The following is a 23,714-nucleotide window of genomic DNA, read 5'->3' as shown; positions in this document are numbered from 1 at the left end:
GTAAGTATTGTTTCCAATAAAGCCGTTTAACTAAAAAATTTTTTTTGATTATTTTATTTTCAAATGTTTAGTCTTTATTTAATTGCTTATTATTTCTCATTCTATTTAGTTCATTTAGGGACTCATTATTACAAGGACTCTTTCCTGACAATTGGTTACAATCTAAGTCCTCAATACATAATCCTTCCAAAGACTTTACTCGACTCTGCGCCACGACTGCTTGTCCCTCCTCGAACTCCAAATAATTTTGATGTTACTTCTACCGGACTATATGTAACATTTGTTTCAAATATGAGTCAAATCGGACCACAAATACGATTTTTTTGAATATCTCGATCCTTGAGCCACTTAGCGGCGATATTTTCACAGGTCGATTTCTATTCATGTATGTGTTATGTGTTCCAAATATGAGCCAAATCGGACCACAAATACGATTTTTTGAAATATTTCCATCCATGCGCCACCTATCGGATTTTTTCTTATTATTGCATTATCATCGGGTTCTGAACTATAGGGGGACTCATGTAACCGTATAAATGCCTTATAAAGTGTGTAAACGTATAAATTTATCTAGTTTACGCACGAGCTGTCAAATTTTGTATGAAAAATCATTTACACAATTTGTATAAATTTACGCGCACATTTCATTGTGTAAACGCGGTAAACTCAAAGGAATGCAACCTTGCAGACATTACAGACGGCATTTTCATCAAAAATATCCAACATCAGCAAGTAAAGGCGTTTTAGTTTTGATTTTTCACTTAATCTTGGTATTTTTTAATTTGTATAACAATCAAAAAAATTTTTTTGGAAATAATACAGCTGAAAAACAATCAAGTTTATCAAGAGTATTACTAGGTGCGTTCATATAACCGCGTGTGTAAATGAATATAATTTTACACCTTATAAGTTTATATGCTATCATGAGCCCCTTATGTTCCAAGTTTCTAGCTGGTAGCTTATCGGGAAGTTACTTAAATTTCAATTACAAAATTCGTGCCAGCCAACCAGCTTGTCAAGTCAAGCTAAATAAAATTGTTTAAAAAGGACAGAAGAAGTGCGCTATATGAAACTGTAGGGATTTGGGAGTAGAAAACTAAATACCTCGCCACGAAAGCCGTTGCAGAAACTGATTTTTTCAGCATATCCCCACTCAGCATTTAGGTGATTCAATTTTGAATTTCCCTACATATCAATACAATTTGATTACTCTTTCTGACTAAATAATGAGTTATCATACAATTGAACAAAAGAAATAATCAAATAGGAATACTTTAGATGATGAAAAACTAAAAAGTATTTTTCGATCACTTTTTGGAATCATTTTTGAAGTCCTTTGATGATTAAATTTTAATATTTCATAAAAACCAACAAAAAGAAAAATCAAATATGCTTACCTTTGATAATCAAAAACTGAATATAGTTTTTCAATCACATTTTGGAATCATATTTGAATCAAATGTAATTACTTTAGGTGATCAAAAATTTATAGTCATTTTCCATTCTGCTTTCTGAATCTTTTATGAATATATTTGTTGACTGAAAAATTAATTTTATACTTGTTAAAATTTTGCTTTTCATTAAAAGCTTTATTTTTTTCACATACACATATTTTTTCAATCATGAAGCTAAGAAAAAATATATAAAAATTTTATTATTTATGCCAAAGATATTCTTCAAGACAAAAAATAATGTAATGCTGCTCGTGAACGAAGATTTCCCCAACCATTCCTCCCCTTCAGCTTCCCAGAAAATACATAATGATTGGACAATACATAGGTTGTGAGCTATTTGAACCCCAGGTAAGTGAAACTATCTTGACATACATACCTGGATACGGCTTCAACATCCCGTATCATATCCGTATTTTAAAATGCAGACGTTAATACTGATGTTGGATGTTGTAGTCGCAGGTGTATATTGGTCAAGTTTGTTTGCGAGTTAGCTGTGGTTCGAATAGCTCACATTCGCATGCTTTCTTCCCCTGATGAAATAAGATTATTTTATAGTATCACATTTTGAATGAAATATGAAGAATAAATGCATTATAATGGCATTCAAAAATGATTCAAAAATCTCAACCAAAACGATTGAAATATATTCACGAATATGATCGGAAAATGACTGTGAAAAGCAGTCAAATATCACTCTAAAACAATTAAAGCTCAATTTTACAATGATATCAAATATGAACAAAAAGCGTTTCGAAATATGAATCATAAATGATTATTTAAGAATAATCACATTTATGGTACATTTTTCTCCCGACGATACGTTAATTTTCGAACAGAAAATGTTTTTAAATTTGAACGTTTTTAATCATGATTCAATTACTAGAGGTTTGTTCTTCAATGATGACAGATCTTTGACACTCCCAAATTGAAAAATCTGGACGGGTTGCTTTTACGAAGTAAGGAAAACGGGGAATAATTCAATCCCCTTCAGTGAAATTGTAGTAGACAAGTATCTTTGGTAGTATATTAGTAGTGATAATACATTTGTAAATGCCAAAAGTTTTTGGGTAAATAATTCATTTTCTGCTAAATATTTCGTGAATTGATAAAGTTTTGTTGGTTTGGTCATTCTTTCAGAAATTGTTTGAAGAATGCCGTACGTTAGAATTTTATTCAAAGTTGCACTATCTCAAAATTTGTTTCAAAAACTCGCTATATGAGCATATTTTCAATGCATTTTGTCATAAGAGGGAGTTAATGAAAAGCATTCTGAGATGAAGCGTTCTTCAATCTAACTCTAATATAGGGCGGTTTTGTGACAAATCCTGAATTGGGAAATTTTTGAAGAATATTTTGAGATAGCACGATTTTGAATAGGCAGCCGACATGGTGTGATACGCTACTCAGCAGCCGCAATGAACTGGCAAAAACAAAAATAAAAGAAAATGGCTTATTGTCTTAGAACTTTATATTCCTACCTTGACTTTGACAGAAGAGTTAAGCTTTTGTGCGGTCCTGCTACACAGGAGTATTCACTCACCTTTTTATTCTGGGCGGCCACCGTGGTGTGATGGTAGCGTGCTCCGCCTATCACACCGTATGCCCTGGGTTCAACTCCCGGGCAAAGCAACATCAAAATTTTAGAAATAAGATTTTTCAATTAGAAGAAAATTTTTCTAAGCGGGGTCGCCCCTCGGCAGTGTCTGGCAAGCGCTCCGATTGTATTTCTGCCATGAAAAGCTCTCAGTGAAAACTCATCTGCCTTGCAGATGCCGTTCGGAGTCGGCATAAAACAGGTAGGTCCCGTCCGGCCAGTTTGTAGGGAAAAATCAAGAGGAGCACGACGCAAATTGGAAGAGAAGCTCGGCCTTAGATCTCTTCGGAGGTTATCGCGCCTTACATTTTATTTATTTTATTCTGAAATTTCGGAAAGATCGTTTCCGTTAGTATTCTTGTGATTGAATCATGATGGGCACCTAAGCTTTGAATTAACAATCAATTACAAAATTTTTTTTTTTTGGAATTGAAGAAAAGTATTTTTGCATGATTCAATTACTAGAGGTTTGTTCTCCAATGATGACAGATCTTTGACACTCCCAAATTGTAAAATCTGGACGGGTTGCTTTTACGAAGTAAGGAAAACGGGGAATAATTCAATCCCCTTCAGTGAAATTGTAGTAGACAAGTATCTTTGGTAGTATATTAGTAGTGATAATACATTTGTAAATGCCAAAAGTTTTTGGGTAAATAATTCATTTTCTGCTAAATATTTCGTGAATTGATAAAGTTTTGTTGGTTTGGTCATTCTTTCAGAAATTGTTTGAAGAATGCCGTACGTTAGAATTTTATTCAAACTTGCACTATCTCAAAATTTGTTTCAAAAACTCGCTATATGAGCATATTTTCAATGCATTTTGTCATAAGAGGGAGTTAATGAAAAGCATTCTGAGATGAAGCGTTCTTCAATCTAACTTTAATATAGGGGGGTTTTGTGACAAATCCTGAATTGGGAAATTTTTGAAAAATATTTTGAGATAGCACGATTTTGAACAGGCAGCCGACATGGGGTGATGCGCTACTCAGCAGCCGCAATGAACTGACAAAAACAAAAATAAAAGAAAATGACCTATTGTCTTAGAACTTTATATTCCTACCTTGATTTTGACAGAAGAGTTAAGCTTTTGTGCGGTCCTGCTACACAGGTCGTATTCACCTTTTTATTCTGAAATTTCGGAAAGCTCTTTTCCGTTAAGTATTAAGTGGAAAAGTTCCGGATAAACCGTTAATTTAGAATATTCGGAATACGTTCATTTGATACTACCTCACGAGGTCCGAATATATCAAATAAATATATACAATGATTCCAAATATAAACCGATTCCCCAAATTCTTAAATGGAGACGAATGTTCCGAACATACGGTTAATAGAAGGTCGACTTTTAATACGCGCACAAGAATATCGAGAGAAGTGTCAAAAGCAGGATTGGGCCTGTAAACTGTTCAAATTGTTTACAGCAATTGTTTACATGTAAACAATGTAATTGTTTACAAGCTAATTGTTTACGTAAACAATTCATTTTTGTAAACAATTGTAAACAATTAATTGTTTTGCTTTTTTTATGAGTCAGAAACAATCTACTACTAATTAAGCATTTTCACTATTTTTCAAACAGTTTTCCAAGCTTGTAAAAAAATAATAAAAAAATACGCTTTAATATTTAGTATTTTAATATTTTTAATTCATTTTCACTGTCCGTTCTTCATTGTTTTGGTCAATTTTCATGTTATAATAAATAAAAAGAAACTTTTTGGAACTTTCAAATCGACCTGTTTGACTTGACAGTTTACAATATAAGCTGAAATGACATATGCTGGTAAATGTGTACAATTGTTTACATTATTTACAATTGTTTACAATGAAAGTGTAAACAATCCAAAAAATGTTGTAAACGCCCAACCCTGGTCAAAAGACGCGTATTGACCTCGATGACAATAATTCGAAGGCGGAAATAAAAATTTTAGTTCGTTCAAAAGATATTGACGAAAAACCGAAAAATGGCCCCGGATTGCGTTGGCGGCCTTCAGCCGAGCTTATAAAAAATTACCCTGGCCGGTCCACCAATGAGGTGGGATCAAAATTAAATGCGTGAAAAATCCCTTTGTACACAAAATCTTTTTCAGTGCACAAAAACAACTTCAACTGCAAATATCTCCGAACAGAGATACAATTTTTCTTTACCGCCTTCGGATTATTGTTGTTGAGGTCACCTATCGATATTTTTGGACCCGTATTAGCAGTAGACTCCTGTTCTAGACTTCTACCTAAATAAGTTAACATGCCCAATCAGTACATTTCATTATGGCATCTCCATTATTTACTAATGACATTTTTACGTGAAGCGATTTTTTTTTTTTTTTATTTAATACTTAGTCGAGGTATTGACGTTGAACGACGAATTTCGAATTGGTTTAGGTTTTGGTATATTTATAGGTTTACGAAAGTGCACGATTTCTTGGTGTCCTCACTTTTCAATATCCAGCCATACTAATGGACCATGGCATAGTTAATAAATTCACTATAAAATTTAAAAAAATGTTCTAAGGAATTATGCAGTTCAGTACTTATCCGGTATTTGTAAACTGATTGCTTCCTATTTCCACTACTAATATTTTTCGAAGATTCGCAAAGAAACAACACAGTTAACGGTTGTCAATTCGATTTGGGAGCAAAATGGCCGCAGTTATCAAAAAATTTGTCTGTCGAGCAAATCTGTTGTGATTGAATCATGATCTTGGAGTATGATATTTAAATATTTTTTGATCAAAATTTTCAAAAAATGCTGGCTGGGTCGTTGCCACTTAACGCCAATGCAAAAGGGGATACACAGGACCAGTGCGATTTTACATAACTTTTAGTTTTAGCATCGATTAAAAAAATAATCTATTTGGTCACTTAAACTGTTATGAGCAGTAAAATTCAATTGATGCAGCCAAAGTAAGCTGGCCTCAACTTCAAATGCAGTTAATACTTCCATTGAAAACCCGGATATAATTTAGTTGAACTTATTTGCCTTTTGCGGCACTTAAATGGGTTTCGTGTTCGATGAAAAGTTTTACAGCTTCAATCCCTAAAATTCCATTGTAATTTCCATTTGCTCTGTTGATTTGTCGTTAAGAGTCGAAAGTAAAACATATGCCCTTCTAATATATCATACAAACTTGATCAGGAGGTGCCCTAAAATCTTTTGACAGTTGTTTCATGATGTTTTACTAATGTTACCAAGTTATTACTTACTAAAATATGTTAGGGGATAGACTAGCCCCGCGTCAGTCGGCCTAGAAGCTAGCCGGATTCATACATATATTCTAAATTACTATCCATTACTGTAACGTTCCTCTTATCTTAGTGGTCTGATTTTGAGGGCAAAACAACAGCAGTGAGTCCAAACATTGTTTTAGTGACGTTTTTACATTCTTGTTGTAGGAATGACAAAAACATTCCTCGAAAGTCTTCAGTAGCCCTGCATAGGGGAAAATCCTTAGTTGGATATGGCGTGAAAACAAATAGTTCGTTTAAATAAAGGCGTGTTTCAAGTTTTATACTCAGCTGAGCAGAGCTCACAGAGTATACTAATTTTGTTCGTTAACGGTACCCCGTAACGGCATAAACTAATCGAGACAGATATAGACTTCTATATATCAAAATGATCTGGGCGAAAAAAGAAATTCATTTAGCCATGTCCGCCCGTCTGTCCGTTAACACGATAACTTGAGTAAATTTTGAGGTATCTTAATAAAATTTGATATGTAAGTTCCTGGGCACTTATCTCAGATCGCTATTTAAAATGAACGAAATCGGAATATAACCACGCCCACTTTTTCGATATCGAAAATTTCGAAAAACCGAAAAAGTGCGATAATGAATTACCAAAGACGGATAGAGCGATGAAACTTGGCAGGTGGCTTGACCTTATGACGCAGAATAGAAAATTAGTAAAATTTTGGACAATGGGCGTGGCACCGCCCACTTTTATTAGGAGGTAATTTACAAGTTTTGCAAGCTGTAATTTGGCAGTGGTTGAAGATATCATGATGCAATTTGGCAGGATCGTTACTCCTATTACTATATGTGTAATAAATAAAAATTAGCAAAATCGGATGGCGAACACGCCCAATTAAAAAAAATTTTAAAAGTCAAATTTTAAGAAAAAATTTAATATCTTTACAGTATATAAGTAAATTATGTCAAGATTAAACTCCAGTAATGATATGTTGCAACAAATACAAAAATAAAAGACAATTTTAAAATGGGCGTATCTCCGCCCTTTTTCATTTAATTTGTCTAGAATACTTGTAATACCATAAGTCGAACAAAAATTCACCAATCCTTGTGAAATGGTAAGGGCATAGCTTCTATGACGATAACTGTTTTCTGTGAAAATGGGTGAAATTGGTTGAAGCCAAGCCCAGTTCTTATACACAGTCGACCGTCTGTCCTTCCGCTCGGCCGTTAGCACAATAAATTGAGCAAAAATCGATATATCTTTACTAAACTTAGTTTACGTATTTATCTGAACTCACTTTATCTTGGTATTAAAAATGGGCGAAATGCGACTATGACCACGCCCACTTTTTCGATATCGAAATTTTCAAAAATTCCATAATTCTATACCAACTACGAAAAAAGGGATGAAAAATTGCGATTGGATTGGTTTTTTGACTCAAAATATAACTTTAGAAAAAACTTTGTAAAATGGGTACCATATTAAGCAGAAGAAAATGAAAACGTTCTGCAGGGCGAAATCAAAAGCCCTTGGAATCATGGCAGGAATACTGTTCGTGGTATTACATATATAAATCAATTAGCGTTACCTGACAGATGGTGTTCTGGGTCACCATGGTCCACATTTTAGTCGATATCTCGAAAACGCCTTCACATATACAACTAAGGGCCACTCCCTTTTAAAACCCTCATTAATACCTTCAATTCGATACCCATATCGTACAAACACATTCTAGAGTCACCCCTGGTCCACGTTTATGGCGATATCTCGAAAAGGCGTCCACATATAGAACTAAGGCCCACTCCTTTTTAAAATACTCATTAACACCTTTCATTTGATACCCATATCGTATAAAAAAATTCTAGAGTCACCCCTGGATATTCTGGAGTCACCCCTGGTCCACCTTTATGGCGATATCTCGAAAAGGCGTCCACCTATAAAACTAAGGCCCATTCCCTTTTAAAATACTCATTAACACCTTTCATTTGATACCCATATCGTACAAACACATTCTAGAGTCACCCCTGGTCCACCTTTATGGCGATATCTTGGAAAGGCGTCCACGTATAGAACTAAGGCCCACTCCCTTTTAAAATAGTCATCTTTCAACTTTCATTTGATTCCCATATCGCACAAACACATTCTAGAGTCACCCCTGGATATTCTGGAGTCACCCCTGGTCCACCTTTATGGCGATATCTCGAAAAGGCGTCCACCTATAAAACTAAGGCCCACTCCCTTTTAAAATACTCATTAACACCTTTCGTTTGATACCCATATCATACAAACACATTCTAGAGTCACCCCTGGTCCACCTTTATGGCGATATCTTGGAAAGGCGTCCACGTATAGAACTAAGGCCCACTCCCTTTTAAAATAGTCATCTTTCACCTTTCATTTGATTCCCATATCGCACAAACACATTCTAGAGTCACCCCTGGTCCACATTTATGGCGATATCCCGAAATGGTGTCCCCCTATAGAACTATGGCCCACTCCCTTTTAAAATACTCTTTAATACCTTCCATTTGATACCATGCCATACAAATACATTCCAGGGTTACCCTAGGTTCATTTTCCTACATGGTGATTTTTCCTTATTTTGTCTCCAAAGCTCTCAGCTGAGTATGTGATGTTCGGTTACACCCGAAGTTAGCTTTCCTTGTTTTTGGTTACAAATTAGACATATGTAAATATAATATGGAAACATCAACAACATGGACGCAATAGTTTAGCATGGGCTTACTTATGGAAGCCAACAACAAAGATACCTAAATGATGAGTCTCTGTAATTAAATTTAGTAAAGGTCTATCGATATTCACTTTTTGACACTTTTTCGGGGACAACACTGGTGAAAATTTTTCAGATAGCCGAATGACAGAGCAAAGCAGAATTTAGAGCAAGACTTTTGACGGCTTACTTCCCCTGCTTATTCCACCATGCACGCCAACAAGTTTACGTAAAACTTCAGACTTACCCATGTTTCTTTGTTGCTATCTGGTTCGACAAATATAAGATGTGTTGCCGTTAAGTATAGTGTTCCAACTGTGGGATTTTTGGTATTGTAGCGATCGATCATTCGCACATTTTCAACCTGAAAAATAAAATTTATAAAAATTACTATGTATAATCAAATCAATGAAATGAATACGAATAAAATATGTATTAGAGATGTCAAGCTGTTGATCACCGTTGCAACGAAAAAAGGAACAAGTTTAGTTTAGTTTAGTTTAGTTTATTAATTACTTTGCTCATATCTACACAATTTTTAAATATAATTACAATAAGGCAAAGTATTAATATAAATTCAAGATATAAGAAAAGTTAGGGCATTTTATATGTTATGCATAACATAGCGTCAAATGCCAATCCTATTTTTGTTAATAATACAGTGGGGTGGACTGTTCAATTAATGGTAAATTTTTACATGAGGTTAATAAAGATAACAAAATATCAAAACTTGTAAATTCATAACAAAATTGTGTACATAAGGTGGGTTGAGTAAAAGTGAATAGTATTCAAAAATAAAACAGAAGAAATTAATTAAATTACAACTCTTAAGAAATCAAATTTTTAATTATCTGTCCGAAGCAAAACTTCGATTTCGAAATACGACCTCCTTAGAAGGAAGGATTTCTTACTTAATTTGCGCTTAACCGTCTAAACGGTTATGGCCGTCCAACAAGGCGCGCCAGTCGCTCCTTCGTTCCGCCAACCGGCGCCAATTGGTCACACCAAGGGAGTTTAAATCGTTTTCCACCTGGTCCTTCCAACGGAGTGGGGGCCGCCCTCTACCTCTGCTTCCATAGGCGGGTTCCGATAGAAACACTTTCTTGGCCGGAGCATCATCTTTCATTCGCATAACATGGCCTAGCCAGCGCAGCCGCTGCGTTTTAATTCGCTGGACTATGTTGATGTCTGCGTATAGCTCGTACAGCTCATCATTAAATCTTCTTCGGTACTCGCCATCGCCAACGCGTAGAGGTCCATAAATCTTTCGAAGAACTTTTCTCTCAAACACTCCCAAAGCCGCTTCATCTGCTGTTGTCATGGTCCATGCTTCTGCCCCATATAGCAGGACGGGTACGATAAGTGACTTGTAGAGTATGATTTTCGTTCGCCGAGAGAGGACTTTACTTTTCAATTGCCTACCTAGTCCAAAGTAGCATTTATTGGCAAGATTGATTCTTCGCTGGATTTCAGTGCTGATGTTGTTGCTAATGTTGATGCTGGTTCCCAAATAAACGAAGTCTTTTACTATTTCGAAATTATGGCTGCCAACAGTAGCGTGGTTGCCAAGGCGCATATGCGCTGACTCTTTGCTCGATGACAGCAGGTACTTCGTTTTGTCCTCATTCACCATCAAACCCATCTTTACCGCTTCTTTTTCCAGCTTGGAGTAAGCAGAACTAACAGCGCGGGTGTTTAGGCCGATGATATCAATGTCATCAGCATATGCCAGTAATTGCACGCTTTTATAGTATATTGTTCCAGTGCGGTTAAGTTCTGCAGCTAGTATAATTTTCTCCAGCATCAAATTAAAGAAATCGCACGATAGGGGGTCACCCTGTCTGAAACCTCGTTTAGTTTCGAACGGCTCGGAGAGGTCCTTGCCAATTCTGACTGAGCTGATGGTGTTGCTCAACGTCATTTTGCACAGCCATATAAGTTTTGCGGGGAAACCAAATTCAGACATAGCGGCATATAGGCAGCTCCTTTTCGTGCTGTCGAAGGCGGCTTTAAAGTCGACGAAGAGGTGATGTGTGTCAATTCTCTTTTCACGGGTTTTTTCCAAGATTTGGCGCAGGAAGGATTTCACATATTTTAAAAACGAATGAAGATTCCTTAAGGCCCGAACTTATGCTGGTAGTGTATTGAATAGTTTACGAGACACTATTGTATAAAATTTGTTAGAGTGTGTGGTTCTCCAAGGAGGCACAGCGACGGTATTGTTTGCGTTTCTCCTCAGATTATATACTTCAGATTCCATGCTTTCCAGGTAACCACATCTAACGAAAAACACTTTTAAAACTTTAAAATAATATAGGTCTCTCACTGGAAGAATCAATAACCTTCTAAAAAGCTCCCTTGAGGAGTGCGTTCGGTTCACCTTGCATATTCTCCGTATTACACACTTTTGCAAGATTATAAGTGGTTGAATTTTGTTCAAGCTGGTGCCTCCCAAACAGGTGATTCCATATAGCAATTTTGAGTGAAATAATGCGTAGTAAACTGTTTTCATAGTTTTACTAGAGCAGTAATTCCTGAGTTGATAGAAGCAGCGTAGTGAATATTGCAAATATTTTTTCAAACGGGAAATGTGACTAGACCAATTCATATTACAATCAACAATTAGACCTAGGTATTGAAATTCCTCTACTATGCCAATTACAAAGCAATTGTCGCTATAGGGTGTAAGAGAATTGAAAGTACAATACTTTAGCTCAGGACATAAATGCTGATGAAAGGTGAAGCGTTCGCAATCTGAAGAATGAAAAGTTATGTTGACATCTGGAGGTTGCCTTGAATTCAAGCTATAAAACATTAACTTAGTTTTACTGCTGATGACGAGTTTATGTTTTGCAAACCAAGATCTTAACAGAGAGACATCATAATTTATATTAGCAATTAGGTCAAAAGAACTACCTGAGCCATATGCTAATGCAAGATCGTCAGCAAACGCATTACATTTCCTTTAAAGGGTAAGTCAAAAATGGAATTTATATAAACTAGGAAAAGAATAGGGCCCAGTGTGGAACCCCAACTATTATTGATTTAGGATCACTGAGAGTGTCTTGAATTCTTACCTTTCTTACAGATAAGATCTGAACCAGTCGTGTGTAAACCCACGAAAGCCGGCACAATTTATCCAGTAAATATTTATGGTCAACTGTATCAAAAACCTTCGGAATGTCAACGAAGAGACCCCCGCAGCTTTTTTTGCTACCCAACTCTTTGCAAATTTATGAACAAAATTCGAGGAGCGCATCTTCAGTAGAACGGCCCGACCTGAACCCGAACTGCCTCGAGCTAAAGAAATTTTTGCTTTCAAGAAATAGTAGTATACGGTTTTTTAGTGCTTTCTCGAAAACTTTAGAGATGGATGGCAACAGGGAAATCGGTCTATAATTATTTTTATCCTTCTTGTCACCCTTTTTAAGTAGGGGTAAAATTATGGCACATTTCAGCTAGTCAGGGAAGACACCTGTGTAAACGCTGGTATTAAAAAGATATTTCAAAATGTATATTAAATTAAGGGCTGTGTTCTTAAGCAGTTTATTTGATATCCGATTAAAACCACACGAACCGGAATTGTTTAGATTTTTAATAATTGTTAGAATCTCTAAACCTGTGATGGGTTCAAACGAAAAACTATTTCTGGAACTAGATACGTCATTACTCGACATAATACACTTGCATTGGGTGGGATGAGACTGCCCTACTGCTACAAAGAACTCACTAAGTACAGCGGAAACGCTGGACGGATCTGAAATAGTTTTGCCGAACTCGTTTAAACAAATTACTTGCTCATCATTTGATCATATCCTATTGACAACGCTATTAATAAGTTTCCATTCTTTTTTCGAGTTCCCTTGGCAATCTACGAATCTATTGCGGAAATAGTTATCACGCTTTAGAGCGATATCTTTCCTTAAATCTTTGCATAATTTGCCAAAACGAGAGCGGAGTTCCCGATTTAATGGATGCTTACGACATTTACTGCCTAACTTATTTTTAAGTTTAATTTTTTAACTAAATCCAGGGTAATCCAGGGTTTTAGTTTGGTTTTGTGCCTTCGCGGGGCACAAGTGTAGCTTGCACATCTTATATGAAATTGCAATATACCTATAAACAGTGAGTACGCTTTTGAGATATCAAGTTCCATATACACCCTAACCCAATATTAATGACGAAGCCTGTCATTCAGCAACGCATAATTTATTTTACGTATAAATAAATAAATAAATGTAAGGCGCGATAACCTCCGAAGAGATCTAAGGCCGAGCTTCTCTTCCAATTTGCGTCGTGCTCCTCTTGATTTTCCCTACAAATTGGCCGGACGGGACCTACGTGTTTTATGCCGACTCCGAACGGCATCTGCAAGGCAGATGAGTTTTCCCTGAGAGCTTTTCAAGGCAGAAATACACCCGGAGCGCTTGCCAAACACTGCCGAGGGGTGACCCCGCTTAGAAAAATTTTCTTCTAATTGAAAACCCTTATTTTTAAAATTTTGATGTTGCTTCGCCCAGGGTGTGAACCCAGGGCATACAGTGTTGTAGGCGGAGCACGCTACTATCACACCACGGTGTATAGTAGGTACCTAGTTTTTTTGACTGTTTATTTCTCTGGCATAAGTTTTCTATTTTAATCCCGGTCATGGTATGATCAGTGATTTGAAGGTCCAAGTTTAGACACCTGGAAGTACACATGCTAGTAAATATACAAAATACATGATCAAAACAGGTTCCCGAAGTTGTTGGTTCGTTGAGATAAGAAATAAAACCATGACTAGCCATAAGGGTTAGATAGTTTTCGGATGTTGTATTTGACTGGAGTATATCCAGATTTACTTACTTACTTACTTAATTGGCGCTTAACCGTCTAAACGGTTATGGCCGTCCAACAAGGCGCGCCAGTCGCTCCTTCGCTCCGCCAACCGGCGCCAATTGGTCACACCAAGGGAGTTTAAATCGTTTTCCACCTGGTCCTTCCAACGGAGTGGGGGCCGCCCTCTACCTCTGCTTCCATAGGCGGGTTCCGATAGAAACACTTTCTTGGCCGGAGCATCATCTTTCATTCGCATAACATGGCCTAGCCAGCGCAGCCGCTGCGTTTTAATTCGCTGGACTATGTTGATGTCTGCGTATAGCTCGTACAGCTCATCATTAAATCTTCTTCGGTACTCGCCATCGCCAACGCGTAGAGGTCCATAAATCTTTCGAAGAACTTTTCTCTCGAACACTCCCAAAGCCGCTTCATCTGCTGTTGTCATGGTCCATGCTTCTGCCCCATATAGCAGGACGGGTACGATAAGTGACTTGTAGAGTATGATTTTCGTTCGCCGAGAGAGGACTTTACTTTTCAATTGCCTACCTAGTCCAAAGTAGCATTTATTGGCAAGATTGATTCTTCGCTGGATTTCAGTGCTGATGTTGTTGCTAATGTTGATGCTGGTTCCCAAATAAACGAAGTCTTTTACTATTTCGAAATTATGGCTGCCAACAGTAGCGTGGTTGCCAAGGCGCATATGCGCTGACTCTTTGCTCGATGACAGCAGGTACTTCGTTTTGTCCTCATTCACCATCAAACCCATCTTTACCGCTTCTTTTTCCAGCTTGGAGTAAGCAGAACTAACAGCGCGGGTGTTTAGGCCGATGATATCAATGTCATCAGCATATGCCAGTAATTGCACGCTTTTATAGTATATTGTTCCAGTGCGGTTAAGTTCTGCAGCTAGTATAATTTTCTCCAGCATCAAATTAAAGAAATCGCACGATAGGGGGTCACCCTGTCTGAAACCTCGTTTAGTTTCGAACGGCTCGGAGAGGTCCTTCCCAATTCTGACTGAACTGATGGTGTTGCTCAACGTCATTTTGCACAGCCGTATAAGTTTTGCGGGGAAACCAAATTCAGACATAGCGGCATATAGGCAGCTCCTTTTCGTGCTGTCGAAGGCGGCTTTAAAGTCGACGAAGGGGTGGTGTGTGTCGATTCTCTTTTCACGGGTTTTTTCCAAGATTTGGCGCATTGTGAAAATCTGGTCGATGGTAGATTTACCAGGTCTGAAGCCGCACTGATAAGGTCCAATCAGCCGGTTCACGGTGGGCTTCAATCTTTCGCACAATACACTTGAAAGGACCTTATATGCGATATTAAGAAGGCTGATTCCACGATAGTTGGTGCATTTTGCAGTATCCCCCTTCTTGTGGACTGGGCAAAGAACACTTAGATTCCAACCGTCGGGCATGCTTTCGTCCGCCCATATTTTGCTAAGAAGCTGCTGCATGCGCCTTACCAACTCCTCGCCGCCGAACTTGAATAGCTCCGCAGGAAATCCATCAGCGCCCACGGCCTTGTTGTTTTTCAATCTGGTTATTGCTATTCTAACTTCGTCATAATCGGGCGGGGGGACATATATTCCATCATCATCGATTGCGGGATCGGGTTCTTCATCTCTGCGCGGTGAATTGCTGCCTCCATTTAGGAGAGCAGAGAAGTGTTCCCTCCATAATCTAAGCACTCTCTGGACATCAGTTACAAGGTCGCCGTTTTCATTCCTACAGGAGTTTGCCCCGGTCTTAAAACCTTCCGTCTGTCGCCGTATTTTTTGGTAGAATTTTCGGGCGTTATTCCTGGTGGCTAGCAGCTCAAGCTCCTCGCACTCACGCCTTTCTGCTTCTGCTTTTTTCTTCCTGAAAAGGCGTCTCGCTTCCCTTTTCAACTCACGATAGCGTTCACACACTCCTCTTGTCGCGCTCGCTTTTAACGTAGCCCTGTAGGCAGCGTCCTTTCTTTCGGTGGCAACGCGGCATTCTTCATCATACCAGTTGTTTTTTCGTGGCCGCCGGTAACCAATTTTTTCCTCGGCGGCAGTATGAAGTGCTTTGGAGATATGCTCCCACTGCTCCTGTATTTCTTCAGGATGAGTTGTGCCCTCAGAGAGCAGGTGTGAGAGTCGAGTTGCGAAATCATTGGCAGTCTGTTGTGATTGAAGCTTTTCGACGTCTAGCTTTCCTTGTGTTTTTTGTTCCTTGTTTTTAGCCGCGTTGAGGCGGGTGCGTATTTTGGCTGCAACGAGATAATGGTCCGAATCGATGTTAGGTCCTCGGATCGTTCGCACATCTAAAACACTGGAGGCATGCCGTCCGTCTATCACAACGTGATCGATCTGATTGCGAGTATTTCGATCAGGAGACAGCCATGTAGCTTGATGTATCTTTTTATGCATGAACCTCGTGCTTGATATGACCATGTTTCGAGCACCGGCAAAGTCAATCAGCCTCAGTCCGTTAGGAGAAGTTTCATTGTGTAGGCTGAACTTTCCGACTGTAGGGCCAAAAACACCTTCTTTGCCCACCCTGGCGTTAAAGTCGCCAAGCACGACTTTTATATCATGACGGGGGCAGCGCTCGTATGTGCGTTCTAATTGTTCATAAAAAGTGTCTTTCACCTCATCGTCTTTCTCCTCTGTCGGCGCATGGGCGCAGATGAATGATATATTAAAAAATTTTGCTTTTATTCGAATAGCGGCGAGACGCTCGTCCACAGGCGTGAACGCCAGCACTTGGCGACAAAGTCTCTCTCCCACCACGAATCCGACGCCGAAACTGCGCTTATTCGCATGGCCACTCCAATATATGTCACAATTTTTGATCTTCTTTCTTCCTTGCTTCGTCCAACGCATTTCTTGGATGGCGGTGATGTCAGATTTTGCTTTGACGAGGACATCAACCAGCCGGGCATCTGCACCAATCCCATTCAGGGAGCGGACGTTCCAGGTGCATGCCCTCAATTCATTGTCCTTCAAACGTTTGCCATGGTCGTCATCAATAGAGAGTGTATTTATCCGAGGCTTGTTGTTATATTTCATTGGAGTATGGTTTTACGTGGCGGGTCCCAAGCCCAGCGCACAACCCGCTCAGCGGGGGTGAAAATATTACTTGGCACGTTTATATAGCGAGCCGCTTGCTCCAAGACAGACGCCCGCTTGCAGCCGCACCTAGAGGTGTACAGACGCTGCCGATGAAATCTCCCCCGGCTAGCCCTTAAACCGATTATGTCAGAGTGGCCTAGCCAGGTTGTCGCCTTCTCACATTAGCTCACCGCTAAACGGGTGTTTAGCGGCTACCCAGAGGATACTTGGCCGCAAGCGACCGGCAGTAGTGAGCTGCTTGAACCGCATGCAAAAGAATCGCACTGGCCATTCCCAGGTGAATGGCGGTCAGAAGCTTTCCCCACTTTCGTGGACTTCTACACACGGCCCCACCCTCCAGATTTAGGTCACCTAATAAGACTGTATTGCTTGATCTCTCATCATCTAAAAAGTTAGAAAACTCTTCCAGAAAACTCTGACTAGATTCAGCGTGTCGTCTGTAAACGCATATTATGGTCATAATCTTATTATTATTATAAGTCTTAAAAATAAAAGACCAAATCGCCTCTACGTGCCTTAACCCAAGGAACAAAAAACACAAGGAAAGCTAGACGTCGAAAGGATGCAATCGCAACAGACTGCCAATGATTTCGCAACTCGACTCTCACACCTGCTTTCTGGACCCAACGGAATGCAGGAGCTTGAGAGTTTACCTCTAAAGGACTTCGTACCACCACTGATCAAAAAATTGGTTGCCGGCGACCAGGGAAATATAACTGGTACGATGAAGGATTCCGCGTAGCAACCGAAAGAAAAGATGCTGCCTAAAGAAGAGTGTGTGAATTGAAAAGGAAAGCGAGTCATCTTTACAGGAAGAAACAAGTAAGGACGGGACTGTGCCGAAGACTTCATACCTTTCATGAATGGGGCTGAACAATAATCTTATCCCGTTCGTAATCTCCAAATAATCGGATGTATAAGATTAGAAATATATAGTGAACAGATGTACATACCTATACGATTTTTAAGATAAATATAAAATAAAAATAGGTAGGTACTTTGTGTGAGGATGCAAAGCTTCACGTTTTTTGTGGTCTGCATGTAAAAACTATGACTATGAATCACGTATTTCAACAATATATGACGTAAACGTAACTATTTGATGAAATTTGTTGAAATTTGAAGCTTCTAGCCGTAAAAAAGGGGCAAAAATTACAGTTTATATGTACGCTATATACGTAAGCAATCGGTGAAATTTGAAGCTTATAGCTGTTAAAATGGGGTAGAAATTGCGAAAAGTTTCTTATCTGAACAATAGGTTGTATGAGACATATCTATATATACCACCGATCTCTATGATTTTTTCAGACAACAATATATGCTACATACGTAAGTATTTGGTGAAATTTGAAGCTTCTAGCTGTTAAAATGGGGCTGAAATTGCAAAAAAAATATATTGTAACGAATTTTACTTGCAAATCCTCTTATTTGCAATCCTCTGCTAAGTTCGAATCACTAAACTGTTGAATAAATAACTCCAATATTGGATAATGGAAAAATGGCCTTTATTAAAGTACTTCACAATACACTCAACTGTGAAACGAATAGCTTGCTTAATAACCACACTGATTGATAGCTCAATGAAACTCTACTATTCAAAATAATACTTCTATTGCTCGCTAGATATCGTCTTAATCGCAACTGCTTGACAACTCAAATCAAACTGAATTACTTCTTACTCGCTTGCCCAGCTTTTATAGTTTACGCTGCATACTTCTAGGCTCTTCGATTTCCAGAACTTACTAGTTGTTTCGGCTACAAAATCGCCAGCCATAACTACGTGCACAAATTATTGCTCTCTCTTGTGACAACTCAGATAAGATATATGCATGTGTTTGTGCATTGCTGCTCGTATACGTACATATGTGTAGACGCAATTATTTATTCGTTTATGTAGATACATAAAGATTGAATTATTGATGTGAATGTTTGTAGTTTACAGTCTCTCGCGCGCACATAGGCATATAAGTAAATGCATCTGTGTGTGACATCTCTCTGGGCTGCCTTATATATGTGTATACTTGATTTAATTATTAACGTAAATACTGCTTGGCATGGCCTTAGCATCGCCTTAGTGATGGGATAATTTAGTGATGCTAATATCCGTGACACTGCCCTCCACCTAAGTCTGATCGTCCCGATCAGACAAATCTCTCGATCTAAACGTTGCTAGCCTTTCCAAATGGACCACCTTCATTTTGGTTCGTGGTTTACCGATGGTTTGTATGCGGTACACTACATCGTTGATCCGTTTTACAACTTTGTATGGGCCTTCCCAATTACACTGCAATTTCGGGGACAAACCTTTTTTACGTTGTGGGTTGCATAACAGCACCAAATCTCCTTCCTGAAAACCTTCTGAATTAATTGCTTTATCATATCTGGCTTTCATCTTGTCACTCATAATCTTTGTTCGTTGCCTTATCAGATCATGTATTTCTCTTAGCTCTTCTTCCAAATCACTAGTGGATTTCCTGACATTTCTCTCCGCATTGGCATCTATCCCAAACTTCAAATCAGCTGGCAGTCTAAGGTCATTGCCAAAAATTACTTTTGCAGGGGTTGGCCCGTTGTCTCATGCACTGCTGATCGGTAAGCCATCAAGAATAATGGTATGCGGGTATCCCATTCTTTATGGTACTTGTCCACTACTTTCCTTAAGTGCTCCTCCAATGTTCTATTGAATCGTTCTACCATACCATCGGATTGAGGATGCAATGCAGTTGTCCGTGTTTTTCGAATGCCCAATGACTTACACATTTCCTGGAACACAGCTGATTCGAAATTCCTGCCTTGGTCAGAATGTAACTCCTTGGTACACCATACCTTGCAACCCAATTGTTTATAAACGCTTCTGCTACCGTTTCCGCTTCTTGATTTGGGATTGGTTATACCTCTGGCCATTTGCTGAAATAATCCATAACTACCAGTACATATGTGTTTCAGCCGTTGCTAGTAGGAAATGGACCGGCGACATCCATAGCGATCCTTTCAAATGGCGCACCTGAGTTATATTGCTTCATCTGGCCATGACTTCGTGTTCTGGGCCCTTCCGCTCTGCTGCAAACCTCGCAGTTCGCAATCCACTCAGTGACCGACTGACGGCAACCAACCCAATAGAATCTCTGTTTAATCTTCTCGAGCGTCTTCGTGATTCCAAGATGACCTCCGCTTGGACCATTATGCAGCTCGCTGAGCACGTCAGGAATCCTCTTTCTGGGAACAACTATCAGTTTATTCTTGTATTTACCATCCTCACTCTCCCATACTCGATGAAGGCAACCGGATATCAATTCTAAACTGTTCCACTGTGCCCAATATGACTTCGCAATGGGACTCTCTGCTGATATCTCTTCTCTGTTTGGTCTATCATTTCGTTCGAGCCCTTGCATAACACGTGACAGATCTGCATCTTCTAGCTGGCACTTTCTTAGCTGTTCCTTGTCCCATTCATCTATACATGTTATAGTTATTAGCCGGACATCTATAATGTCTTCTTTAGCCTCGGCTTTTGAACAGTGCTTGCATTCCAAACTACATGGCCTTCGTGACATTGCATCGGCATTTCCATGGGTACTACCTTTTCGATGCTCAATGGAAAAGTCATAGCTTTGTAGTCGCTCGATCCACCGTGCCAATTGTCCTTCCGGATTACGGAACTGCAGTAGCCATTTTAAAGCTGCGTGATCTGTCCTGACACGGAATCGCTGGCCGTAGAGGTATTTGTGAAAATGTTTAACGCACTCTACCAATGCCAACAGCTCTCTCCGCGTAACGCAGTAGTTCCTCTCTGGTTTTCCAATCGAACGGCTGTAATATGCAACTACCTTCTCCTGTCCATCGACCAGTTGTGATAAAACGCCTCCTATAGCATATCCACTCGCATCTGTATCTAGAATAAATGTTGCTCCTGGAATCGGATATGCTAACATTGGGGCAGTGCACAAACGCTCCTTCAATGTTAGGAAAGCCACTCCTTCTTGCTTGCTCCTTCTTCCATTCAAAAGCTTTATTTTTTCTTGTAAGCTCATGGAGGCTATGGGCTACGCTGGAAAAATTTTGTACAAATCGGCGGTAATATGTGCACAGCCCAAGGAAACTTCTTAATTCATGTAGGTTCTGTGGTCTTGGCCAATCCTTTACAGCCTCTATCTTTTCGTTCGCAGTGCAGATGCCCTCTGTCGTTACCTTGTGACCCAAATAATTTACTTCTTTTTAAACAGCGCACACTTTTTGGGACCTAACTTCAGACCAGCGCCAGCTATTCTTTGGAAAACTTCCTCCAAGTTCTTAAGATGTTCATCGAAATTCTTGCCCAATACGATGATGTCGTCCAGGTACACCAAGCATGTTTTCCAATGTAGTCCATTCAATACCTGATCCATGAGTCTCTCGAAAGTAGCTGGTGCATTACATAGTCCAAAGGGCATTACTGTAAATTGCCAAAGACCATCTCCGACGCTGAAGGCTGTTTTCTCTTTGTCTTCCTCCTTTACCTCCACTTGCCAGTAGCCGCTTTTCAAGTCCAGTGTGGAAAACCATTTCGTACCAGAGAGCGAGTCCAGAGTGTCGTCAATTCTTGGCAATGGGTAGCTATCCTTTTTCGTAACGTCATTCAACTTCCGGTAGTCCACGCAAAACCTCATTTTTCCATCCTTCTTCTTTACAAGTACTACCGGTGAGCTCCAGGGACTAGCTGATGGTTCGATGACGCCGCTGTCGCTCATTTCTTGTATAATTTGACTCACAACTTCCCGCTTCGCCAGTGGAACACTACGTGGAGCTTGACGGATCGGCCTCGCATCTCCAGTGTCAATTTGATGTTTCACAACGTTGGTGCGGCCTGGTTTAGAACCATCCTGGTCAAATATGTTCGCGTATTTTATGAGCAGTTGTTTTGCCTTACTCTGATAGGCTTCCTCTAGCCCATGCGTCCATGCCGTGATATCATTTGAAAGATCAGTATTACTAGATGAAACGTGTTCCTGGAGCTGTTCACAGTTAATAACTACTTCGGCCTCTTGGCATCTTCCCAAAATAGCTCCTTTGGTCAAAGTGAATGGTGACTTGAACTCATTGAGTACTCTTACCGGAATGCGTCCATCTTTTTTTGTCATAGCCAGGGTTTTTCCTACAAGTATGTTCAGTGCTGATTTATTTGCTGCTTCGACAACCCACAATTTGTTTGTCCCACAATCTCCATCAACCTTTGCCCAGATGACTGCTTCTGATTTTGGTGGTATTTGCTGACTCTCTTCCACCAGCACTCGTTTACTGCTGTAGCCTCTCTCGTAGCCGAAATTAAGTGGCACATCCATGTTCTTATATCGCATCGTCTTGCTTTGCATATCGATTTTGATGCCTTGGTTGATTAAGAAGTCCACTCCAATTATGATTTCATCAACAATACCTGCCACTATAAAATTGTGTAGTACCGTGACGTTTCCAATTGCTACTTCACATTCTACTTCTCCAATTACCTGGGTGTCTTCTCCAGTGGCTGTACGCAATATTGCTCCATGCAATGGTCTGATCTGCTTGTTGACTAAATCCGCTCGAATGATGGAATGAGATGCACCCGTATCTACAGTCAGTAAACGTTCTTTTCCATCCACATGTCCTCCGACAGTAAGATTGCTTGACCTTCTTCCAATTTGTGAGATAGAGATTATGGGGCATTCAATTGAGGGAGTCAGCTGTCGCCCCTTGCTGCTGACTCGCTTTAGTTTAACGATTGAGTGGATTTGGAGATTTGCTCGTCTCCTTCAGCTCTGCGTTTACGGCCACCCACATTGTTGGAACTATTGGAATTGCTACTGCAATGACGTGCAATGTGACCTGGGTTACCGCACTTGAAACATTTCATAACTCCGGCATTTTTCTGTTGTGATCCCTTCAGAGCTTCCAAAATTGTATCTACCCACTCTGGCCTTTCTACTTCCACACGATGAGCTTTGTATGCTGGTTTACTCAATAATGACGCCGTTTCCTGAGTCAATGCATGGGATACCGTTTCAGAAAATGTTTGCTTTGGGTTCGCGTATGTGGCTCGCTTCGTTTCGACGTCCCGTATGCCAGTCAGTAAACGTTCCGTTCAGTAAACGAGCCATTTATAAAGCTTTGAATCTTCACTCTTTCCGTGTATTCCACGGGTGCGTCCGCATTTGCAAGATGAGCCAATCTTTCAATATCTGAAGCAAACTCCTGCAATGTCTCATTTGCTTTTTGGTAGCGGTTTTGCAACTCAATTTGGAATATCTGTTTCCTATGCTCGCTTCCATAACGTCGTTCTACAGCAGCCATCAATGTTTCATAACTGTTCCGTTCGTACTCTGGAATAGTCTGTAAGATTTCGGCAGCTGGTCCTTTCAATGCTACGAAGAGTGCGGCAACTTTATCTTCCACATTCCAGTTGTTCACTGCTGCGGTCTTCTCAAACTGTAGCTTAAAGACCTGGAAAGGAACAGAACCGTCAAAGGATGGTGTTTTTACCTTTGGATTACTCGCTGAAACTGCTGGACGATTTAATTGTAACTGCTCCATACGACCCTTCAAATCATCGACTTCTGCCTGAAATTGAGCGATTTTTGCACCCTGCGCTTCCAGCTTTGATGTTACCCTTGCTTCCTGTGCTTCTAACTGTGAAGACATTTGTGCCACCTGCAATGATAAGCGCTCCTCTTGTTCTTCCATCTTTGATGTTATGCGTGTCTCCTGCGATTCCAGTTGGGATGCCATATATGTCTTCTGTTCTTCCAATTGCGTTTCCATCTTGGATGTAATCTGTGTCGACATTTCTGACATTCGCGTTTCTTGTGCTT

At 39.6% G+C, this 23,714-nt stretch overlaps 1 protein-coding gene across 4 annotated transcripts in view; it reads right to left on the bottom strand.

Annotated features, from left to right (window-relative positions):
- Window positions 1–23,714, bottom strand: part of Mtmr6 (Myotubularin related protein 6) — a 93,280-nt gene that overhangs the window by 38,901 nt on the left and 30,665 nt on the right. For all 4 annotated transcript variants that reach the window (XM_067775201.1, XM_067775199.1, XM_067775200.1 and 1 more), the window contains one exon: window positions 9,217–9,333. In XM_067775201.1, coding sequence (XP_067631302.1) covers window positions 9,217–9,333 — 117 coding nt within the window. The remainder of the gene's footprint in view (window positions 1–9,216; window positions 9,334–23,714) is intronic.

Source organism: Eurosta solidaginis, chromosome 3 (genome assembly GCF_040869045.1).
Source record: "Eurosta solidaginis isolate ZX-2024a chromosome 3, ASM4086904v1, whole genome shotgun sequence".
In the NCBI taxonomy this organism is placed as follows: Eukaryota; Metazoa; Arthropoda; class Insecta; order Diptera; family Tephritidae; genus Eurosta; species Eurosta solidaginis.
This window is presented reverse-complemented; position numbering and strand designations above follow the sequence as displayed.